The sequence below is a fragment of the Astatotilapia calliptera genome, chromosome 8 (genome assembly GCF_964374335.1).
Source record: "Astatotilapia calliptera chromosome 8, fAstCal68.1, whole genome shotgun sequence".
NCBI lineage: Eukaryota > Metazoa > Chordata > Actinopteri > Cichliformes > Cichlidae > Astatotilapia > Astatotilapia calliptera.
In genome coordinates, this window is record NC_137429.1 from 28,434,039 (window position 1) to 28,454,566 (window position 20,528).

The window sequence follows — 20,528 nt, forward strand, 5'->3', positions numbered from 1 at the left end:
TGCCGACTGGAGCAGACTAGGATCCAACCACCAACCTTCCGGTTAGTAGGTCTGCCACCTGAGCTTTAGCCACCCCACTGAGGGTGGTGAGCTAGCAGCTATGCAGAGGGAGCAGGCAGCGGGAAGAACTCCAGCACCGGATTGAGCACTGGATGCAGGTGATCGAGAGTCTGGCAACTCGGATCTGGTCCTCGCCGACACCACTGCCACGGCAACTGGTGTCACTCGACTGTGGGGGAGTGGCTGAGGCCCGGACTGCTCTGGTGCCAGTGCCGGTCTGCAGGGTGAGCCCAGCTAGGGCACAGCCTACCTCCGCACCTGTACCCACTCAATGGGTGAGACCGGCTGGTGCCTGGCAGGTGGATGCACCCACTCCCACTACCTGGAGGAAGGCAGCCGAGCTGGAGGTCGGGGCATGTGAGGGAGCTGCTCAGCCGGCGCCGGAGGTTGGGGACGAGGTGTGCGAGGTGTGCGAGGATCCTAAGCTGCCTGTAAGCTTTGATGTCTAAATTGCAACAGCTGTGAATAAAGATACTGAAAAGCATGCAAATGTGGACGGATCCACCGTGGTTCTGTTGTACTAATATTTAAATGTTATAATGTTATTATATTTAGTTATTATATTCTGACTGTGTAAATGAAACAGGTAAACCTCTTCGAGGGTTAGGAGAAAAGAAAGTACTGGCCAGAAGAAAGTGGTGCATCAGAACCGGTTCATGCTAGGGATTCTTCTTCCCTTGCTTAAAACTGCCTCCCAGTGGGAGATCAGTGCATCTGTGTTGTCCAGCCCAATGGGACTTGACGAAAAAGTCCTTAATGTAGCTATAGCTGTGAAGTACAGGACTGGCATATGTGGGCCCATCTTGCCTTCCAGCCAGGTGGACATGGACAATGCTAGTCAGTCCAGGAATTTTGATGCTGCTTGTGTTCCATCTACTGATGTCATGTTTCCTGAGACACTGGCTGACCAGTCCTGTCCAGTCCTGACCCATCAGGAGAGAACAAAAGTCACACTGTGTAAGAGAGCTAGATATTACTAATAATTAATGATTGAATACAAGGTGCTATATGATCACAGAGTGAAAAGATGTTAATGAAGAAATGCTCAATGCATCATGGGAAGCTTGCAGAATCCTAGGCCACTTGCAGCATAACTAAGGAAGGGTTCAGGTTCACTTGATCCAGCCCTTACTATAAGCTTTGTCTAAAAGGAAAGCTTTAAGCTTAATCTAAAGTAGAGAGGCTATCATGAAACCTTCAGGATAGGACACCTTCAGAAGTTGCAACCCTGAAACTTCTGAAGGTGTGCTGTGGAATGCTCTTTCCATGAGCATTAGATGGCCTGTTTGGGTAGGTGGTATACGTTAAAGTAACATCCACTTGGATGACAGGACCTAAGGTTTCTCATTGCCCAAAGCATTACACTGCTTCCGGCTGCTTACCTTCTTCCCATAGTAGATCCTGGTAGCAGGTGCTCCAAGGTTAAGTAACGCACATGCACACAGGCAGTTGCACTTGGGTATGCCAGTATCTTGACATTATTGCAATGTGGCTGGCTGCAATAAGGTTGTCCACTTTATCTTAAGTGAGTCATTACCTTTCTTCAGTTTTCTAATAGCCAGTCAAGTGCTAAATAATTTGATCTTGCTTCCTTTAAAGATACGCTATTGGTATCTAGTACTAGCAAAGGTACTGACAATAGATTGTGCTTCATCTTTCCAAAAATAATACTTTCTTGTTCTACTGTCCCTATATATTAAGTGTCAGAAAGAACCAATAAACACCAATAAGAACCAATGATGATGTTACAAGTTAAATTCAGAAGATGGGAGACAGAATAAATCTTATGTTGGTGTTTGGCTACTAACGGTAACTCTGTGAGTGATCACAGTCTGAAGAGCCTCAGAGGAAATCTGCAACAGTGAGCCCACCCTCCTGGCCTCGGCCTCACTGAAGAGTTGAGCCACCTCAAATGAATCACTCTGAAATGACAGGATTGGATGTATGACATTAATCTCTAATCTGTCTCTCATTCTCTCTCCTCCATGAATGCATACCTCATATGAGCTGAAGCAAATGTTGCCAAGCTGTAGGATAGAGGAGAGGATGGCCCAGACAGTGGAGACCTGCTCAGCATGGAGTCCTATGATGTCAAAGCATTGAATCAAAAGCTGAAAGTCCTGTTTGTCCTGCTTCTCCTTCAGCTCACAGGTACCACCCTTTAGGAGGACAGAGGAAAAAAGGCTAGCACATAATGATTGAAAAGATATGGAAAACTCATGAAAAACAAAGTATTCTGTGTGAAATACTTGGTTTAGGTAGTAATACGTCTCAGCTTCCTGCAGGTAGAGCTCTTGTTTGTCCCAGCCATTCATACCTGCCAGCAGTTCATAGAACACATGGTAATTCCTCTCCTCATTTGCCTACATGGAAAATGAGAAAACAACTAAGAATTAAAGTCATGACTTCTATGTGCTTACAAAAAAACCCCAACAACAACAACAACAAAAAAAAAAAAAACCAAAGTAAAACGCATTTTCACATGTTCACTTCATGTAAACAGGAAACACTGATGAAAGATAAATTATAATTTTAAATACTGAGTTAGTTAAATACTGAGAGCCAAGGCAAGATCAAAGGATGACAGACAAACAGGTGGGTGGCGCGATTGCCCTGCTGTCATCCTCCTTGGGCTCTGGGGAGGCATGTCCTGTGGGTCAGGGCTATATCTTCCCACACCCACTATTAGACATTTACATGGAGAAACCTTATGAACACAAGCGCACTCACACACACGAGTGTGCACACAGGTATACAAGCAGATACACACAGACGTCACTGTATCTTGGTCAGGTACTGGCTCTAAACATATATATACATATATATACATTTAATATTTATTATTTACTGTTTTGCATATGGTGGTTGTTACTGTGTTGTTTGTTGCTTATCTTTTTCAGCACATGGTGCAGCAGATTTTTAGTCCGTTTTCTCACTCTCTCAAACCGTCTTCTCCTCTATTTTTCTCTCCCTCTCCTTCTGTTAACTTTCTTCCCAATTTCTCTTTCACTTTTCTTTCTCTTTCCCATCCCCAGTCCTCTCTGTTCTGATAGTAATAACTTAAAATAATCCTAACAAAAGTCTAGTAAACTATGAAAACTATGTGGACCAGTATAGCAAAAGTGGTAACGGTCACTTGGGAAAGTAAGTCTGTTGGGCATTTTTCTTGGCCTTCAGACAGTAATTCTGATTTCTACACTGCCGGATAGGACAGGCAAAAGAAAGAAAGAAAGAAAAAACAGAAAAAAAGGAACACGCCTCCTAGGGTGGGGACTGACCAAGTAAGTTCCTGCGGGACTTCAAGACACAGACAGATAAACCAGTGATGGCCAACCAACTAGACAGTAATAGACAAGCAGAGGAAGACAGCCATAGTAATAGATGTAGCTGTACCAAGTGACAGGAAAATCAGGAAAAAGGAACACAGCTGGAGAAATACCAAGAAAAGAAAAGATATGAAGGGTGATCCCTGTGGTAATGTAAAGTTTCTAAAGACTCAAAATAAATACTGTCTAGTACATCTCATGTCCCGATATAGACTCAGGTATCTGTGCCTAAATAGACCCATTTCTTTTAAACTTCTGTAGCTTTACTCTAGATTTTCATAGTGTAGAATAAACAGCAGTGGGTGAGAACAAAGGTTGCTTTAATTCACATTTAAGCATGTTGAACAAGTGGTTTGATTAAGGATTCTTTAAGGAGATAATTTGTTTTTGTCCCATTACCCTTTAACATGAAAGTTAATTTATATAATGCTTCAAAATATCTGCAAATATAGTGCTCAGATTCAATTTGGCCAGAAAGAGAGGGGGACATACATCTTTAGGATTCCTTCTCTGGGAATCTTGGGAAATTTACTTCTGGCACTGGAGAAAATGTATTCCTTGTGTCATTAGAATTCTTTCTCTGGGCAGTCATAACAATTATTCAGATATTTAAGTCGGGATCAGAGTGGTTGACACACTGACCCATGGCTACTGTGACAGTTTCAATCTGATCAAAATTGTATCTCTTTGAAAAGTAACAACATACCTTAATTAATACTCTCACCTGAAAAACAACCCTGGACTTCTCAAGGAGATATTTGGAGAGTGAGGTCCCTACAACAATTCCTCTGCCAACCAAGAGGAGAGACAAATAAAACAGCTACAACCAGTCATCCCCAGGGCTAGTAACACCAGAAAAATGCAAATACACAAAGAGTTAAGTTGGGCAAACTCACTGAAGAATGTGGATGTGGAGGTACTTGCCAAAGCGGCTGGAGTTGCTGTTGAGGATTGTTTTGGCATTCCCAAAACTCTCTAGGATTGGAAAGACCTCCATGGGCTATTTAGGGAAGAGAAAGAAAATGGTAAGAAACAGACAAAAATAGCTGAAAGATGAACATACTTTGACCTACCTGTCGGAGGTTGTAATTTCTGCCCTTATACATCGAGCTGAGGTAGTGGACTATAAGTTTGGTAGCTTCAGTCTTCCCTGAACCACTTTGGCCACTACACAGAAAGGTTAGGACAAATTTACAGACAATTACATAATATGACAAAATCCTACTTTTGATGCTGAAGGAAAATCTGTAGACTATCAGCTGTTGGAACTATAAATGTCAGTATAAAACCTGAAAACATTCAATATCAGTCGAGATGCAGAATTGTAGCTGGAATGGAAGTGGATGACCTACTAACCATGACTCACACCACTACAGAGGCAGGTGTAGCTCAGGTGGCAGAGCAGGTCACCTACTAATCGGTGGTTTGATTCCTGGATTCTAGTCTGCATGCCAAATATCCTTGGGCAAGAGACTAATCCCAAGTTGCTATCCAGTACATCCAAAAAAATCTTAAAATAAAGGTCCTACAGGGTGGGCCATTTATATGGATACACCGTAATAACATGGGAATGGTTGGTGATATTAAAGTCCTGTTTGTGGCACATTAGTATATGTGAGGGGGCAAACTCCTCAAGATGGGTGGTGACCATGGTGGCCATTTAGAAGTCGGCCATCTTGGATACAACTTTTGTTTTTTCAATAGGAAGAGGGTCATGTGACACATCAGACTTATTGGTAATGTCACAAGAAAAACAATGGTGTGCTTGGTTTCAACGTAACTTTATTCTTTCATGAGTTATTTACAAGTTTCTCTTTGTTCACAGCCATTGACATGTCGAAGAGGTTAACACGTGAGGAGCGGATAGAAATTGTGTTGATATCTGGTGAACGCAGTAACCCTACGAGACCACCCATCTCCCATGCTACAGTTAGCAAACTGCTTGCTAAGTTTCGTGAAACTGGTTCAGTGTTGGATTTGCCAAAATGTGGACGCAAGAAAACTGTCACTAATGAAGAAACATCAGTGGCTGTCCTAGCTTCATTCAGCAAGAGCCCACAGAGTAGCACTCGCCGCATGTGACTGGAGAGTGGCATTAGTCGAACATCCCTTCGGCAGATATTAGCTACTCACAAATGGCAACCTTACAAACTCCAGCTACTGCAGCATCTCAACGAGGATGACCCAGATCGGTGCACAGAATTTGCAGAATGGCAAAACAAAAATTGGAACAGGACTATGTGTTAACAAACCTCTCTGCATTGAATCATATCTGTTATTAATCTCTGTCTCTCTTCCACAGCATGTCTTTTATCCTGTCTTCCTTCTCTCACCCCAACCGGTCGCAGCAGATGGCCGCCCCTCCCTGAGCCTGGTTCTGCCGGAGGTTTCTTCCTGTTAAAAGGGAGCTTTTCCTTCCCACTGTCGCCAAAGTGCTTGCTCATAGGGGGTCATATGATTGTTGGGTTTTTCTCTGTATCTATGAAGCGCCTTGAGGCGACTTTTGTTGTGATTTGGTGCTATATAAATAAAATTGAATTGAATTGAATTGAATTGAATTGAATTGACCCTCAGTTCACGCAGAAGATTTTGTTCAGTGATAAGGAAAACTTTTATGTGAATGGTGAAGTTAACAAACAAAACCACCGCTATTGGTCTGACACTAACCCACATTGGATGGATCCCTCCAAGACTGTTGGAACAACAAAAGTGATGGTTTGGTGTGGTATATGGGGTACAACGATAGTGGGTCCATTCTTCATCAATGGGAACCTCAAGGCCACTGGATATTTGAAATTGCTACATGATGATGTGTTTCCCTCTTTATGCACTGAAGCTGGCACGTTCCCTGAGTTTTTCCAGCAAGATGGTGCACCACCACATTATGGGTGCCAGGTCCGAGCATTCCTAGATGAACAGTTTCCTGGAAAGTGGATTGGTCGTCGTGGGCCAGTTGAATGGCCCACAAGGTCTCCCGATCTGACCCCCTTAGACTTTTATCTTTGGGGTCATCTGAAGGCAATTGTCTATGGTGTGAAGGTACGAGATGTGCAGCACCTGAAACTACGGATACTAGATGCCTGTGCTGGCATTTCTCCTGCGGTGTTGCTATCAGTGTGTGAAGAGTTGGAGAAGAGGGTTGCATTGACAATCCAACACAATGGGCAGCACATTGAACACATTTTCTAAGTGGTCAGAAACTTGTAAATAACTCATGAAAGAATAAAGTTACACTGAAACCAAGCACACCGTTGTTTTTCTTGTGACATTACCAATAAGTTTGATGTGTTACATGACCCTCTACCTATTGAAAAAACAAAAGTTGTATCCAAGATGGACTTCTGTGCTAATCACAGTTTGGCCATAACGAACACCCTGTTCGAACATAAGAGTGTCCATAAGTGCACGTGGCACCAGGACGCTCTAGGCCGTAGGTCGATGATCGATTTTGTAATCGTATCACCAGACCTGCGACCATATGTTCTGGACACTCGGGTAAAGAGAGGGGCTGAGCTGTCAACTGATCACCACCTGGTGGTGAGTTGGATCAGGTGGCGGGAGAGGACGCTGGACAGACCTGGTGCACCTAAACGGGTAGTGAGGGTGTGCTGGGAACATCTAGTAGTAGTTTTAATGACCCCAAACACACCACCAGGCTGTGTAAGGGTGGTCTGACTAAGAAGGAGAATGATGGAGTACTGTGCCAGGTGGCCTGGCCTCCACAGTAACCTGAGATGGACCGCAGAGTGAAGACAAAAGAGCCAACAAGTGCTCAGCATCTCTGGGAACTCCTTCAAGACTGTCTACCTGAGGGCACGAGTCAGAACAGGCCGTGGATGGAGTGTGAGGTGTGCCTGATAATGGTTTTTTTCCCTTGATGAGGAGAGTTGTTTGGCCAGTCCCTCAATATATGGCAGCATGACCCTAATAGTCCGCTCAGCGAACCTCACCACTCTTCTCAGCCCCTTTTTGTCTGAAGCACTGCTGTTCTTGTGCCAGAGAGAGACTGCTTGACAGCCTCTGTTGAAGCTGGTGAAAACGTCTAGACTCAGATGCGGCCTCTTCAGCCTCCTCAAAAAGCTGTTGGTTGGCTTTCTTGACCAGGGAGGAAGTGTGCTGGGATTCCCAGGAATTTCCAGTGCTGCAGGCTCTCTACTGCAGTGCTGTTGATGTAGAGTGCTGTGAACGTGGGTCACTTCTTCCTTAAGTTGATCACCTTGGCGTTATCCACATTCAGGAGCAAGTTGTTGGTACACCACTCCATGAAAAGCTCCACTGCTTCCTTATAGTAGGTCTCATTGTCGTCCTTGATGAGACCCACCACTGTTGTGTCGTATGCATACTTAATGATATGTCGTATGCATATCATTAAGTATGTTACAAATCATATTATTAAGTAATGATATGATTTGTACCAAATTTTGCACAACAGTCCTGCATCACATTGAAACAGCTTTAGTGAAATTTACAAATGATCTTCTTATGCTCTATAACAGCAGACTCATCTCTTTGGTTGTTGCTTGTTTTGCTAGACCTCAGTCCAGTGTTCAGTACTGTTGATCATAATATTTTATTACAGCGATTAGAACATGCTGTAGATATTAACCCTTTAAGACCGACCATAGAACCAAGTCCGCCAGAGCTTATATTATATTTTTACATGGTGTGATGCCATTTTTGGGAGCATTTCAAGTTGCTATACATCAATACAACAATTATAGCCCAGATTTTAATAATATGTATTCATTAAGTGCATAGTAATTACATAAATTGCAAAAACGTGCAATAAACTACAAAAAAATTGAAAATCGTTTTTGCTTTTTTAGCATATGTTTCTAGTTAGAGAAATTTAAGAGGCTTATCCCTCAAAACTGTAAATACAAAAAAGTTGCACAATATAGTTTCCTACCACAGGAAATTTATTTTGAGTATCTTCATAGTTTTATTTTTGAAATACACCAATTTTTATATGCTGCAGGAAAAACGAAAATAAATATTATACTGCAAATTTGCAAAAAAGCAGCATATGCATCAAAAGAAACTATTTCCAGCAGTGCAATATGAGTCCTAAGCATCCCAGAAACAACACAGAAAGTCATAAAGTCAAACCTAACTTTTAAAAACACCAGTATAGGCCCTGAGGCCCTGATGGTAAAAAAAAAAAAACTACATTTCCGCAAAAATGACGTCACTTCCGGTTTCGGGCAGGTCATGGCGGACATGCAAAAGTTCGCGCTGAGGTCTATTCCAACGTAGGAAGTGTTATGAACAGCTGATCAGATATGCAAAGCATGTTTCTGGAATATTATGTTTTTGTTGCTGAAAGTGCTTTTTATGCAGTTTTTGCAAAGCTATATGTGGAAGTAAACCGTGACCTAGGACAAGCTGATGGCATAAGGTACAACTCCTCCGGTTTCATATGCAAAAAAAAATTATTGCGCTAGCTTACGTGGTTGCAGAGCTACCGGGATTTAAAAATAGTTACGCAAAACAGAGCGTGCCCGCTCCGATCGGCTTTAAAGGGTTAAAGGTACTGCCCTGCAGTGGTTTGAGTCATATCTATCAAATATACTCTAATTTGTTCATGTAAATGGAGAGTCCTCTTCACACATTAAGGTTAATTATGGAGTTCCAGAGGGTTAGAACACATAGCATACATTTTCCTCCTTTGGTCAGCTTATTATCCCAGCGTGGTATCTGATAGCGGATTCTTCATGGTTCCCATTTGCCCGTGGGGTTCCAGCTCCCAGTACCTGGGATTCCCAAGTATGTGTAGCTGTCCTCAATGTCTGCAATGTTACCCTCTGGTAGTGGAATCCGCTCCATTCTTACTACCTCCCCTCTCTTTGTTACCATCTGACTACACTTCTGAAGTCAGAATGACTTTCCAAAATCATTTCTGTAGACCATAGTGGTGTGGTTCAGTGAGTTTATGTCTAGTTCACTCCTGGCATACAGGTTTATGTTATCCATGTCAAGGAGGTGGCTAACGATTGCTCCATTCCATAGTTGCTATCTGTAGCCAGTCTTATTTACGATGTTGGTCCCTTCTGGCGATCCTTGGGGATGAAGCCTGTCAGACCTTCAGTGCTACTAGTTGTTTCACCGTTGGTGTAGATGTTGAATATCAAGCAGCCCATAGGTCCCACATCTTCTTCATGTAACCCCTGGGATTACTTATACAGATATATTATATATTATAGTATATATATTTTTTGAAAATTCCCCTCTCTCCCCTGCAGGCGGTCTTTATCCTTCAAGCTTGGGTCCTCCACCAGAGGACTGGGAGCTTGAGGTCCCTGCACAGTATCTTTGCTATATATACATATACATACATACATATACACACAGTGTGTTATGTGTGTGAATGACCCAAGTGAAACTGGTATTTTTGTCAATACCTTATCATGATGCACTGTTCCTGTGTGGAGGTCTGAGAAAAGCTGAAGGCTGCGTCAGCTATGGCATAAACATGCCTGAAGCAGAGAAAAATAAAACATCCAAAACATTTTTTAGGAGGACAGAAGTTTACTGCAGTATGAGGAGTATTTGCTTGGTGTGGGCTATGGATCTTGGAAAGAAAGCAACTAGAATTCTTTAAGTTTTGCAAAAACATTTCTCGTCTCTCTCTCCAAGAGGCTTCTTCCATTCTAAACTCAAATAGTAGAGAGTTCCAGATATTTAACCCTAGTGGGGGTTGTCACTTAAAAAGGTTGTTGACCCATCATAATTACTCATTACGAGAGCCAAGGTGTGAAAAGAGCCATTGGTCATTACTACCAAAGCTTTTGTTAGAAACCACTGTGAGTGGTTTGATGCAAGATCTGAGTGGGGTTTCAAGTTCCTGGGAAGGGAACTCAACACTGCATTGTAGGTGGCTAACAGTTGGTGCTGCAAGCTACCCTGTCTATTTAGTGATGGTTGTTCACAGTGGACATCTCAAACTATTTGTATTCTCAGTCCAAATGTGAACACTGGCATCTTCAAAAGAGTAACCTTTATCCTTTAGGTAAAGATGTACAGCTGAGTCTTGTACGGTAGAGGTGTCTCTTCCATGTTATGCAATCCATTTACTGAATGGCTATTTGGTTTTTTCAATGTTGCTTTTTTCCAAGCTCCTTAGATGCCCTGGATGACTGAGAACCTACACAAATATATTGCTTACGGTGGATTTCTCTGCTGCTCTTTCCCCTGGTATTTCTGTCTCAGCTCCTCTGTGTAAATGTTAAGCGGCTTGAAGGGGTTCACGGACAATAACATGTTTCCAATGTAAGTCTGCAAAAAAAAAAGAAGGACAAAAACTAAATTACAGACATTTACAATTATTTTTAAGAGAAAAAACAATTTCATATAATTAGGCTTGCAGGTATTACTAAATGTTTAGAAAAATTAAGAACTAAAGCACTGAAAGATTCCAAGATAAGCTAATGGCTGCTTACTAACAAACTCCAGGTGGGCTGTCATGTGCCTTTTAATAAGGAGAAGCTTCCATCTGGCCACTCTACCATACAGGCCTGATTGGTGGAGTCCTAAAGAAATGTTTGTCTTTCTGGAAGTTTCTGGAAGCAAAGCTGGAGCTCTGTCAGAGTGACGATTGGGTTCTTGTTCACCTTCCTGACTAAGGCTCTTCTTCTATGCATGGATGATAGATCATGAATGTGCTCCCTGGGACCTTCAATGCTTCAAGAAATTTCTCCTGACCGTTCCCCAAATCTATGCCTCGATACAATGCTGTCTTGGAAAGCTCAGAATGTACTTGGAGTTGATGGCTCGATTTGTGACATACACTGTCACCTATGGGACCTTATAAAGATAGGTGTTTGCCTTTCCAGATCACGTCCAGTCAACTGAAGTTGCAACAGATGGACTCCAATCAAGTTATAGAAACATCTGTCAGATTATCAGCAGAAACAGGAAGCCCCTGAGCTCAATTTTGAGTTCCTCATTTTGAATACTTATATATAGGGATGGGTACCGGTATCCAGTGCCATTATGGCACCGGTTCTGACATAAACGGTAGTAACCAGACCGAAAAGCAGCGCACATTTCGGTGCTTTATTTCGGGGCTTTTTTTTCCTGAGATGTCATGCACTTTACATTCTAGCCAATCATTTTACGTTTCTGAGGATAGTAGGCGGGTCCAGGTACGTACGTTCTTTTAGAGCAGAGCTACAGATTAAAAATGCCCAAGGCGAAGCAGTCAAAAGTCTGGCTGTACTTCACAGCAAAATATGCAAACTCAGCAGCCTGCAACAAGTGCTTTAAGCTGATACTGTGATACTGTCAAAGGAGGTAACACCTCAAATCCCATGAAACACCTGGCGACGCATAGCGTTTTTTTTTAAAGCTGAGAAATGCGCCGTATTTGATAGCTTGCTGGGAGACCTCACACCGTGCACATCTACTGCGGGTGTGGTGCCTGTTATCAGACCTGGAGTTAGCAACATCCCCCAAAAACCCGAAGAGGAGAGTCCTGGCCCCTAGCCCTGCCAGTGTAGCAGAAATGATGACGGATGATGATGCAGCAGCAGCCGTTCTTCTCTGCGTGAGTAGCTTAATGTTGTTCCAGTGTAATTTACGCTGAGTAGGCTAACCACGTTATTACATTAATGCACGTAAGGTGAACTAGCAAACATCATCATAGCTACATGCGGCTGTCTTCTTGTTTGATGGCAGATACTCCCTTCACCCTGGCCAAAAAGGCTAAAATGACCAAAGAAAAAGTGGAAAACAGTTAAACATGAGAGGTTTTTGGACAAAGTTTGTGTTTTTTCCATTGATTAAGCACTGCTTCCAGCCAAGAGTGATGCCGTAAAAAAGGCTAACATTGTTATCTTTTTACAAAAAAACAGCTGAACATGAGAGGTTTTTGGACCAATTTTGTGTTCTCCATTCTTTAAGCACCTGTTTGAGCATCGTTTAAGCACCAGCACCATTTCAAAAGTACCGGTTTGGCACCGATATCGGATAAAACCTAAACGATACCCATCCCTACTTATATATAATAATTCCCCACTCTCCTCTGTGGGCGGTCAATCCTTCAAGCTCGGGTCCTCTACCAGAGGCCTGGGAGCTTGAGGGTCCTGCGCAGTATCTTAGCTGTTCCTAGGACTGCGCTCTTCTGGACAGAGATCTCTGATGTTGTTCCCGGGATCTGCTGGAGCCACTCGCTTAGCTTGGGAGTCACTGCACCTAGTGCTCCAATTACCACTGGGACCACCATCACCTTCACCCTCCACATCTTTTCAAGCTCTTCTCTGAGCCCTTGGTATTTCTCCAGCTTCTCGTGTTCCTTCTTCTTGATGTTGCTGTCATTCGGAACCGCTACATCGATCACTATGGCCGTCTTCTTCTATTTGTCTACCACCACTATGTCCGGTTGGTTAGCCACCACCATTTTGTCCGTCTGTATCTATGCACTATGTGATCCAATTACCACTGGGACCACTGTTACTGTCACCCTCCACATCTTCTCGAGCTTTTCTGACAGCCCTTGGTAATTTTCAAGCTTCTAATGAAGCTCAGGTGTGTCTCATCTACTAGCAGCTGGTTCATTTGTGCTGCCAGATGCTCATGGAAAGTGGTCAGCAGTGACTCATGTCAAAACCTGACAACTCTTCATAGTGGAGACCCTTTCTTGGTTGTCCACCACTGTGTTTACTGGAGCCTGTTCAGGGAGGTTGCTGTGGTCTGCTCTTTAATCGACTATTAGACTTGTAGTCAAGACCGCCCAAACCAAGACCAAGACAATACCAAGACCAAGACAGACAGACCGAGTCAAGACCAAGACAAAGTCAAGATGAGACCAAGACCGAGACCGAGGCAAAAAAGTCTTTAAACTGCAGCCAGATGCTGCTTCGTTTACGAGTGTCAGGCATATTTATGTGTTTTTGCGATGCACTCGCGCAGCCCTCCTCACCGCTGTCTCACTCACTTACTGAGAGGACAGACGCACGCTCCACTTGACTGTCACGTCCCTCACCCTCTCTGTTTTTCACATAATGATATTATCCTATATCCTCGCATGTGATTGGCCACAATATGGAGGGATTGGAGCATAGCTGAGCCACTGTGTGAGAGCTGAGCAGCGAAAGGAAATTAAGTGAGGAGACGGCTCTCGCTCAATGGGAGTCGACTCTTCTGATTCACTACAAAGCACTCTCTAAGCACGGCTCTTACCCATATGGAAAAGAAATAGTAAAAACTTATATGACTTAACTCATGAAAGTGGCCACTTTCATGAGTAAATCATATAAGGCTTACATGATTTACTCATGAAAGTGGCCACTTTCACATTACTTTCATATATTGTTTTAGTAAGTATCCAAAACATACAAGTTTCATTATATAATTCTTCAAGGGATCTTATATCTGTTTTTACTCTTGTATGCTTTTCATACAAGTTTCACACAAGACAGATACAAACCTTATAAGTTTTATATATATCTTTTCCATATGGGTAGAGCTGATGCTTTTGCACATGACACATTATCGAACGTTACGCTGTGTGTCATGGATACTGTTGACTCCAAATCTCCTGACCACTATGACCACTAAAAAGTTGGATCTGTTCATCTGGATGTAGCATTTTCAGTGGGAGAAACGTTGCATCACTCATCCAAGTGACTTCTTCAGTCTCAGGTTTCCCCACCCTTATAAACAGTACATTTGCAAGATGACTGAAACTAGCACCGCTGTTGAACAATGGGCTGTGAGGTTAGTTCCTTGATCATTAATATGCAAACTGTCATGACCACTAATCAATGACCAACGAAACATTTCTCCCACTGAAAACGCTAAGTCCAGATGAATACAATCAACTTTTGGGGATTTCCTTACCTGGATGATTCAGTATGCATCAGGACAGTATAGTTAATTAATTGCAAATGCAAACTGTGTGAGCTTGGGTGTAGCCAGAAGCCACTCCATTGACCAAAAGAACAAGCTTACACATACAAGCAGCAGAAATTAGCCTTTCGCTTAGAGATAGGCTGAGGAGTTCGGCCATCCACCCTTCGGAGAAAGCTAATGTCCACCTCTTGTATGACCACTGTTCTGTTCACTATTCTGTTCATGATTTCAATGGACAGAATTTCTAGACTCAGCCAAGTGGAGGAAGGCTTCCACTTGGGTGGTGTCAGAATTTCATCTCTACTTTTTGCAGATGATGTAGTTCTGTTGGCTTCATCCGGTGATGGCCTCCAGGTCATACTGGAGCAGTTTGCAACCGAATGTGAAGTAGCAGGAATGAAAATCAGCATCTCCAAATCTCAGGCCATAGTCCTCAACCGGAAAATAATGGAGTACCCACTTTGCGTCCGTGATAAGTTCCTGACCCAAGTGGAGGAGTTAAGTATATATAAGTATATATAAGTCTTTGGGTATCAAAGATACAGACCACAAAATGATGACGATATGTTACTTTTACTCAGGAACTCACAAACCTCGCTTATAAAGACAATCACACTTATAGATAAGCTCTCAAATAAACAGTCCTGCATCTGAATTGGAATTTTCAAAACACCACCACCACTCCACTTCAGTCAGGTAACATTAGATATCTAGGTATAATTTTTTCCACCAAGCACTCAGACCTGGTATGGTTGAATCAGATTCCCTTATTAAAAACCGTAGAGGATGAGCTCATACATTGGAGAACTCATGCGAAGAGTTGCCACCAGTAAAATGATGATTCTAGCAAAAATAAACTACTTATTTTCTACATTCACACAAGCTTTAACTGCTTTCTAGCTAACATTCACACACATTAATACTCCAATGGATGCATCAGAGAGCAACTTGGGGTTAGTATGTAACAAGGATATTTGGTGTAGAAAAGTGGTAGTTGGAACTACATTACCCAGGAGCCTCTGGGCAGTCTGACTTTGTTCCTGGGCTAACAATATAGGAGAGAGCTGCTGGGAAGGAAATCAAATAGCCCATCCTGTATTTGTTGTGGATGGTGTGCGTCACATAAACGTGAGTTAATCTTCCAGGTTTAAGATGTTTTACCATGTTACTTGTGTGTACTGGCATTAGTTACCTTTAGCATATGTGCTAGTTAGCACCATCCTGTGTACATCACCTATAAAACCAGGTGATTCGCAAGCCTTTAAAGCTTTTTCCCTGTTAGTTGCCAGTCCAGTGAGGATGCTTACCACGATGGACGGGGTGGCAGAGAGTGAACTCCACTGTGGATCCCACGTAGAACAATTACTTACCAAACTTCCTCTGAGTTATCGGGATAACTTTGCAGACTACTGCCTTAGCCGAGGGACCCTACGGTCTAGATCAAATCGCACTTATACCCTCTTCCACCTAGCAGAGTGGTTGGATCGCCCAAGACCCAAGCCATGCAGGTCTCCCGACGGGCCATGGAGCTGTATGCCTCAGAGAAGCCATGGTTGGAGGGGAAAGTCAGTAGGCACTTGGAAACCAAACAGAAACCCAAGTTTGCCTCTGTTTATTATGGACCTCAACCCACAGCCACAAAACCACCTGCTGTGGCCCATCCAGGTTCAAAGGCTGTTGCAATGCAGAAGAAAAGAGAACATTTCAAGCCTTACTGCCCTTTCTGTGAAAGGACAGAGCATTACTTGAGGGGATGTAATGAACTCTCCAGGCTAGATGTGGCTGTTGTTGTGGACTGGATCAAAGATAAGAATAAATGTTGGAGGTGTGGCCAGAACCATTCTGCTGACAACTGCACACTCAAGAAACCCTGTAGCACTTGTGGTGAGCAACACCTCCTTCTATTAAATGGCCTCGCCAAGGCTAAAGAACAGAATCCCAGTATCCTGACCATGTGTATGGTGGCTGTGGCTCAGTAGATCAGCTACTGACTGGAAGGTTGGTGGTTCGATCCTTGGCTTCCCCAGTCTGCATGCCAAATATCCTTGGGCAAGAAACTAACCCCACGTTGCCCTCCGATGCGTTCATCGGAGTGTGAATGTGTGTGAATGTTGGTTAGTTTGCACTTGAGTTTAGAAGTGCTTGTATGAGTGGGTGTGAATGGGTGAATGAGGCATGTTGGGACTCTCCCTGTGCTTTGGGAGAGTAGAAAAGCGCTATGTAAGAATCAGTCCATTTACCATGTGCACTGCATCCAGTGTCATCTATCTTGACCATCCCAGTCACTCTGGTAGAGTGATGTTGAAGGTGGTAAGAGTCCAACTCCATCATGGACACCTTTGCTGTGCTGGATGACGGTTCAGAGAGAACCATAATATTGCCTGCTGCTGTGAAGTTCCACGGCCTTGCCCAGACAGACGAAGCTCTGGCCCTGCGAACCATCAGACAGGATGTCCTGCAGCTGCATGGGTGAAGCATATCATTGGAGGTATCCACTAAAACTAAGCCAAAGGTGAGGCATCAAATACCGAATGCATTCACAGCAGAATAACTGGCTCTGGAGCAATCCTGCCCAGTGGAAACACTCAAAAAGAAGTAGAGTCAACTACAAAGACTTCCCCTCAAAGGTTTCAGTCGGGTGAAAGCTATGATCCTGATTGGATCAGATCACCTGCATCTTATCACTCCTGTATGCGCGGTGATCCGTGGCCCTTCTGGAGGGCCAGTACCTGTCTGTACTGAGCTGGGATGGGCACTGCAGGGACCTGCCAAAAGTCTTCCACATCCAGCGGCTGGACAGGCATGCTTGCAATCGTTGTTCATCCCACAGACACCAGAGCTCTACAAAGATGTTGAGAGGCTGTGGCAGACTGACATCCTGCCGTTTAGAAATGAAAAGGAAGTCATCAGGTCAATGGAGGACCAGCAGGCAATAGATATCCTTGAATCAAGGACAGTCCGGGTACAGGTAGAGGGGGTCGAACGATATGCTACTCCCTTGCTTCGCCGCAAAGAGTTTCCTCAGGTGAAGGTACCTCTAGAGGCTGTCATGGCTCTTCTGAGAGCCAGTGAGCGTCGACTACGCAAGGATCACAGCAGAGTGCAGACATACAACCAGGAGATCAAGAAACTGGAGAAGGCTGGTTATGAGGTAAAGTTGACTCCGGAGGAGGTAAATGGTTCCACTGAATTCTGGTACATTCCACACCATCTTGTGCATCACAACAACAAAGCCCGCCTAGGCTTCAACTGCTTCTTCCTGTACCAGCAAACTGCCCTTAATGACCTCTTTCTGCCAGGGCCCACGCGTAGCCCTTCACTCCTTGTCGTGTTAATCTGATTTCGCCAGCATCCTGATGCATAAGCTGTGATATAAAGGTCATGTTTCATCAGGTATGCCTGCTTCCTGAAGATCAGCCTCTGTTTCGCTTTCTTTGCAATGTGTACAAGGTGCTTGTCAGCCAATATGACCCTCTAGGGTTTATCATTCCCTATACCACTAGAGGGAAGATTCTTGAACAGTCTATGTGGCAAAAGGAGATGGGCTGGGATGAACCTGTCACCGGTGTCCTTCGTGCCGCATTACCTTACCAAGGTATTATGTGCCACTTGCTACAGTGTCTCCAAGTTGCACCTTTGAGCTGCACGTGTTCTGTGATACCTCAGAGAAAGTGTATGGATCTGTAGCTTATCTAAGGACCACAGATTGCCACAGACATGTCAGCACTTCATTCCTGATGGCCAGATCCTGAGTCGCTCCTCGGAAGAGATTGTCCATGCCTCGTCTCAAACTCAGTGCTGCTCTCACTGGAGTGCAGCTTCAAACCGAACTTACCCTACCACTGCAAAATACCATCTTGTGGACTGACTCTACTACTGTGCTGAGTTGGTTGCAGTCTGATTCCTGCTGGTACAAGGTCTTTGTTGGGACTCAAATTGCTGAAATCCAGGAGCTCACCAGTTCTCACCAGTGGAGGTATGTCACTTCACTCGGCTGATGACATCACAAGGGGGAAGAAACTCTGTAGTCTTTCATCAGGCAGTCGTTAAGCTCAGGGTCCCCAGTTCTTGCAACAAAGTTCGGCGCACTGGCCCTCCCAACCTACTGGTAGGGCTGAGACTACAGATGAGCTACACAAGGGGATGCTATGTGGGCTTGTCACAGTGGCAAAGTCTACTACTCCAGACCCTGGCAACTTCACATCTTGGGAGGAGCTTGTGAAAGCCACTTACCATGGTCATCACGGGGCGGCTTCTCCTCCAATGACCGCCACTGATCATGTGGAAGCAGAGAAAGCCATCTTAAAGTCAGCTCAATATGACAGTTTTTCTGAGGATGTGATGGCCCTGATGAAGGGAAGAACTCTGGCCCCAAATAGTCAACTTTGTGCACTCTGCCCTGAGTATGATCTGGTGTTACGGCCCTAGCAGGGCCTCCTCCTGAAGGTGCCTGTGTGGGCGTGTCCCACCACCTCTTCTGCCTGAGGTGCCACCTTTCCCTGTAACACAGCTGACTCACATCAGTAATTAAAAGTATTTAAGCCCAGGGAAAGGTGAGCTCTGGGCCAGAGTGCCATTTTGTGTGGTGTTTGCAGCTAGTGAGCTGTGTGTGTTTTGTGGTGTTTGCAGCTAGTGAGCTGTGTGTGTTTTGTGGTGTTTGCAGCTAGTGAGCTGTCTGTGTTTTGTGGTCATTGCAGCTAGTGAGCTGTGTTTGTGGTTTCCAGCTAGTGAGCTGCGCTTTCCTTTTGACTTTGCTTTATTGACCAACGCCTGAGTTTTGTTTGTTTTTCTTAAATGGTGATAGCGGCTTGTCCGTCTCTCTTAGTTGAGCTACTTTAATAAAACTCTTTAATTTAACCCTTTTGCCTCCTTGACTCCTTTTTCTGACCTGGACACCTTTTGTTACTTCCCCCTCACCGCCTAGACCCCTCAGGGGAACGTAACATCTGGTTACTGGCCTGATAAGGGTTGGAGGGCACCTGAGATGTGCTGAAGGTCTGGACACCATACACCCTATTGGGCTACCTCCAGAACACCCGGTAACTAAGCTCCTTGTCCAATACTTCGACACAATTCTGTTTCACCCCGGTCCAGAGCATGTCTTTGCAGAGATACAGCGCACTTATTGGATCATCAGAGGTTGACAAGTAATCCGGAGACATCAAAGACAATGTGTAGAGTGCCAGAAATGGCGGGGGAGGCCTGTTCCCACCAAAATGGCTGATTTGCCCACAGTGAGACTCCGGATCCACAAACCTGCTTTTTGGTCAACTGGAGTCGATTGCTTTGGTACCTACACCATCAAGATATCCGGAGGCAGGAGAAGCACTGGGGCATCATCTTCAAGTGCCTAACCACCCAATGTGTACACCTGGTTTTGCTGCCAAATCTGGACTCAGACGCTTTCCACATGGCCGTGCGAAGATTTGTCTCCCATCGGGGTACACCATTCGAGATATGGTCGGATCATGACACTAATTTCCGAGGTGGGGCTCGAGAGTTAGAGGAAGTTTTCTCTATAATGACGCCCATTCTTCAGGGACAGCTGGCAAAGCAGAGGATAACCTTTCATTATAATCCACCGCATGCACCCCATTTTGGAAGAGCCTGGGAAAGGGAGATAAGGTCAGTTAAGGCTGCATTCCAGGTCATCCTGAAGGATCAGAGTGTGACAGAAGAAGTCCTCCGCACGGCTCTCATTGAAGTATAAGGGATCCTTAATGTGAAACCTCTTGGTTAAGCATCTTCGGATAGTACTGATCCTGACCCCATTACCCCAAATCTCCTGCTCATAGGGCAGCTGGATGCTTCACTGCCGCAGGTGGTTTACGGACCAGGCCTATATAATGTAGATAAATTACTCACTCGTGAGAAGTCACCCCTGAGAACTCAAAACTAAAAGTCATAATGTGGATGGTATTTGTAAAGTTGTTAGTGATGTACATTAGAAATTGTAAATGGTAAAAAATTACTATTAAATTTATGAACATTACTTTTGATCGCTATTGTGAAACAGAAACTAATATTTACAGTAATTGTTGTTTTGGAATGAAGGGTTTTAACCATAACCACACCAACATTTGGTAATCATTAGGAAAAACACAATTTACAATTTGTTGTTATCGTTATCATATTTAAAACTATAATACATAATACAAAATAGATGATATATATATTTATTCCACAAAGTAATGACATAATTTTTTTATTGAAAGCTTGTTCTGATGTGCAGTTTAAAATGCTGATTATATATAATAAATTACGACCTTTTTTCATATGAACTGAGTAAGA

The 20,528-nt window shown here is 43.8% G+C and overlaps 1 protein-coding gene across 1 annotated transcript in view; it reads right to left on the reverse strand.

Moving 5' to 3' along the window:
- The window catches only part of myo15b (myosin XVB), a 133,042-nt gene that overhangs the window by 103,681 nt on the left and 8,833 nt on the right, over positions 1-20,528 (reverse strand). Inside the window, exons 5-11 of the mRNA XM_080305252.1 lie at positions 10,552-10,661; positions 9,788-9,862; positions 4,460-4,553; positions 4,283-4,386; positions 4,111-4,174; positions 2,058-2,423; positions 1,869-1,982 (exon numbers count right to left, since the gene is read on the reverse strand). Coding sequence (XP_080161378.1) covers positions 1,869-1,982; positions 2,058-2,423; positions 4,111-4,174; positions 4,283-4,386; positions 4,460-4,553; positions 9,788-9,862; positions 10,552-10,661 — 927 coding nt within the window. The remainder of the gene's footprint in view (positions 1-1,868; positions 1,983-2,057; positions 2,424-4,110; positions 4,175-4,282; positions 4,387-4,459; positions 4,554-9,787; positions 9,863-10,551; positions 10,662-20,528) is intronic.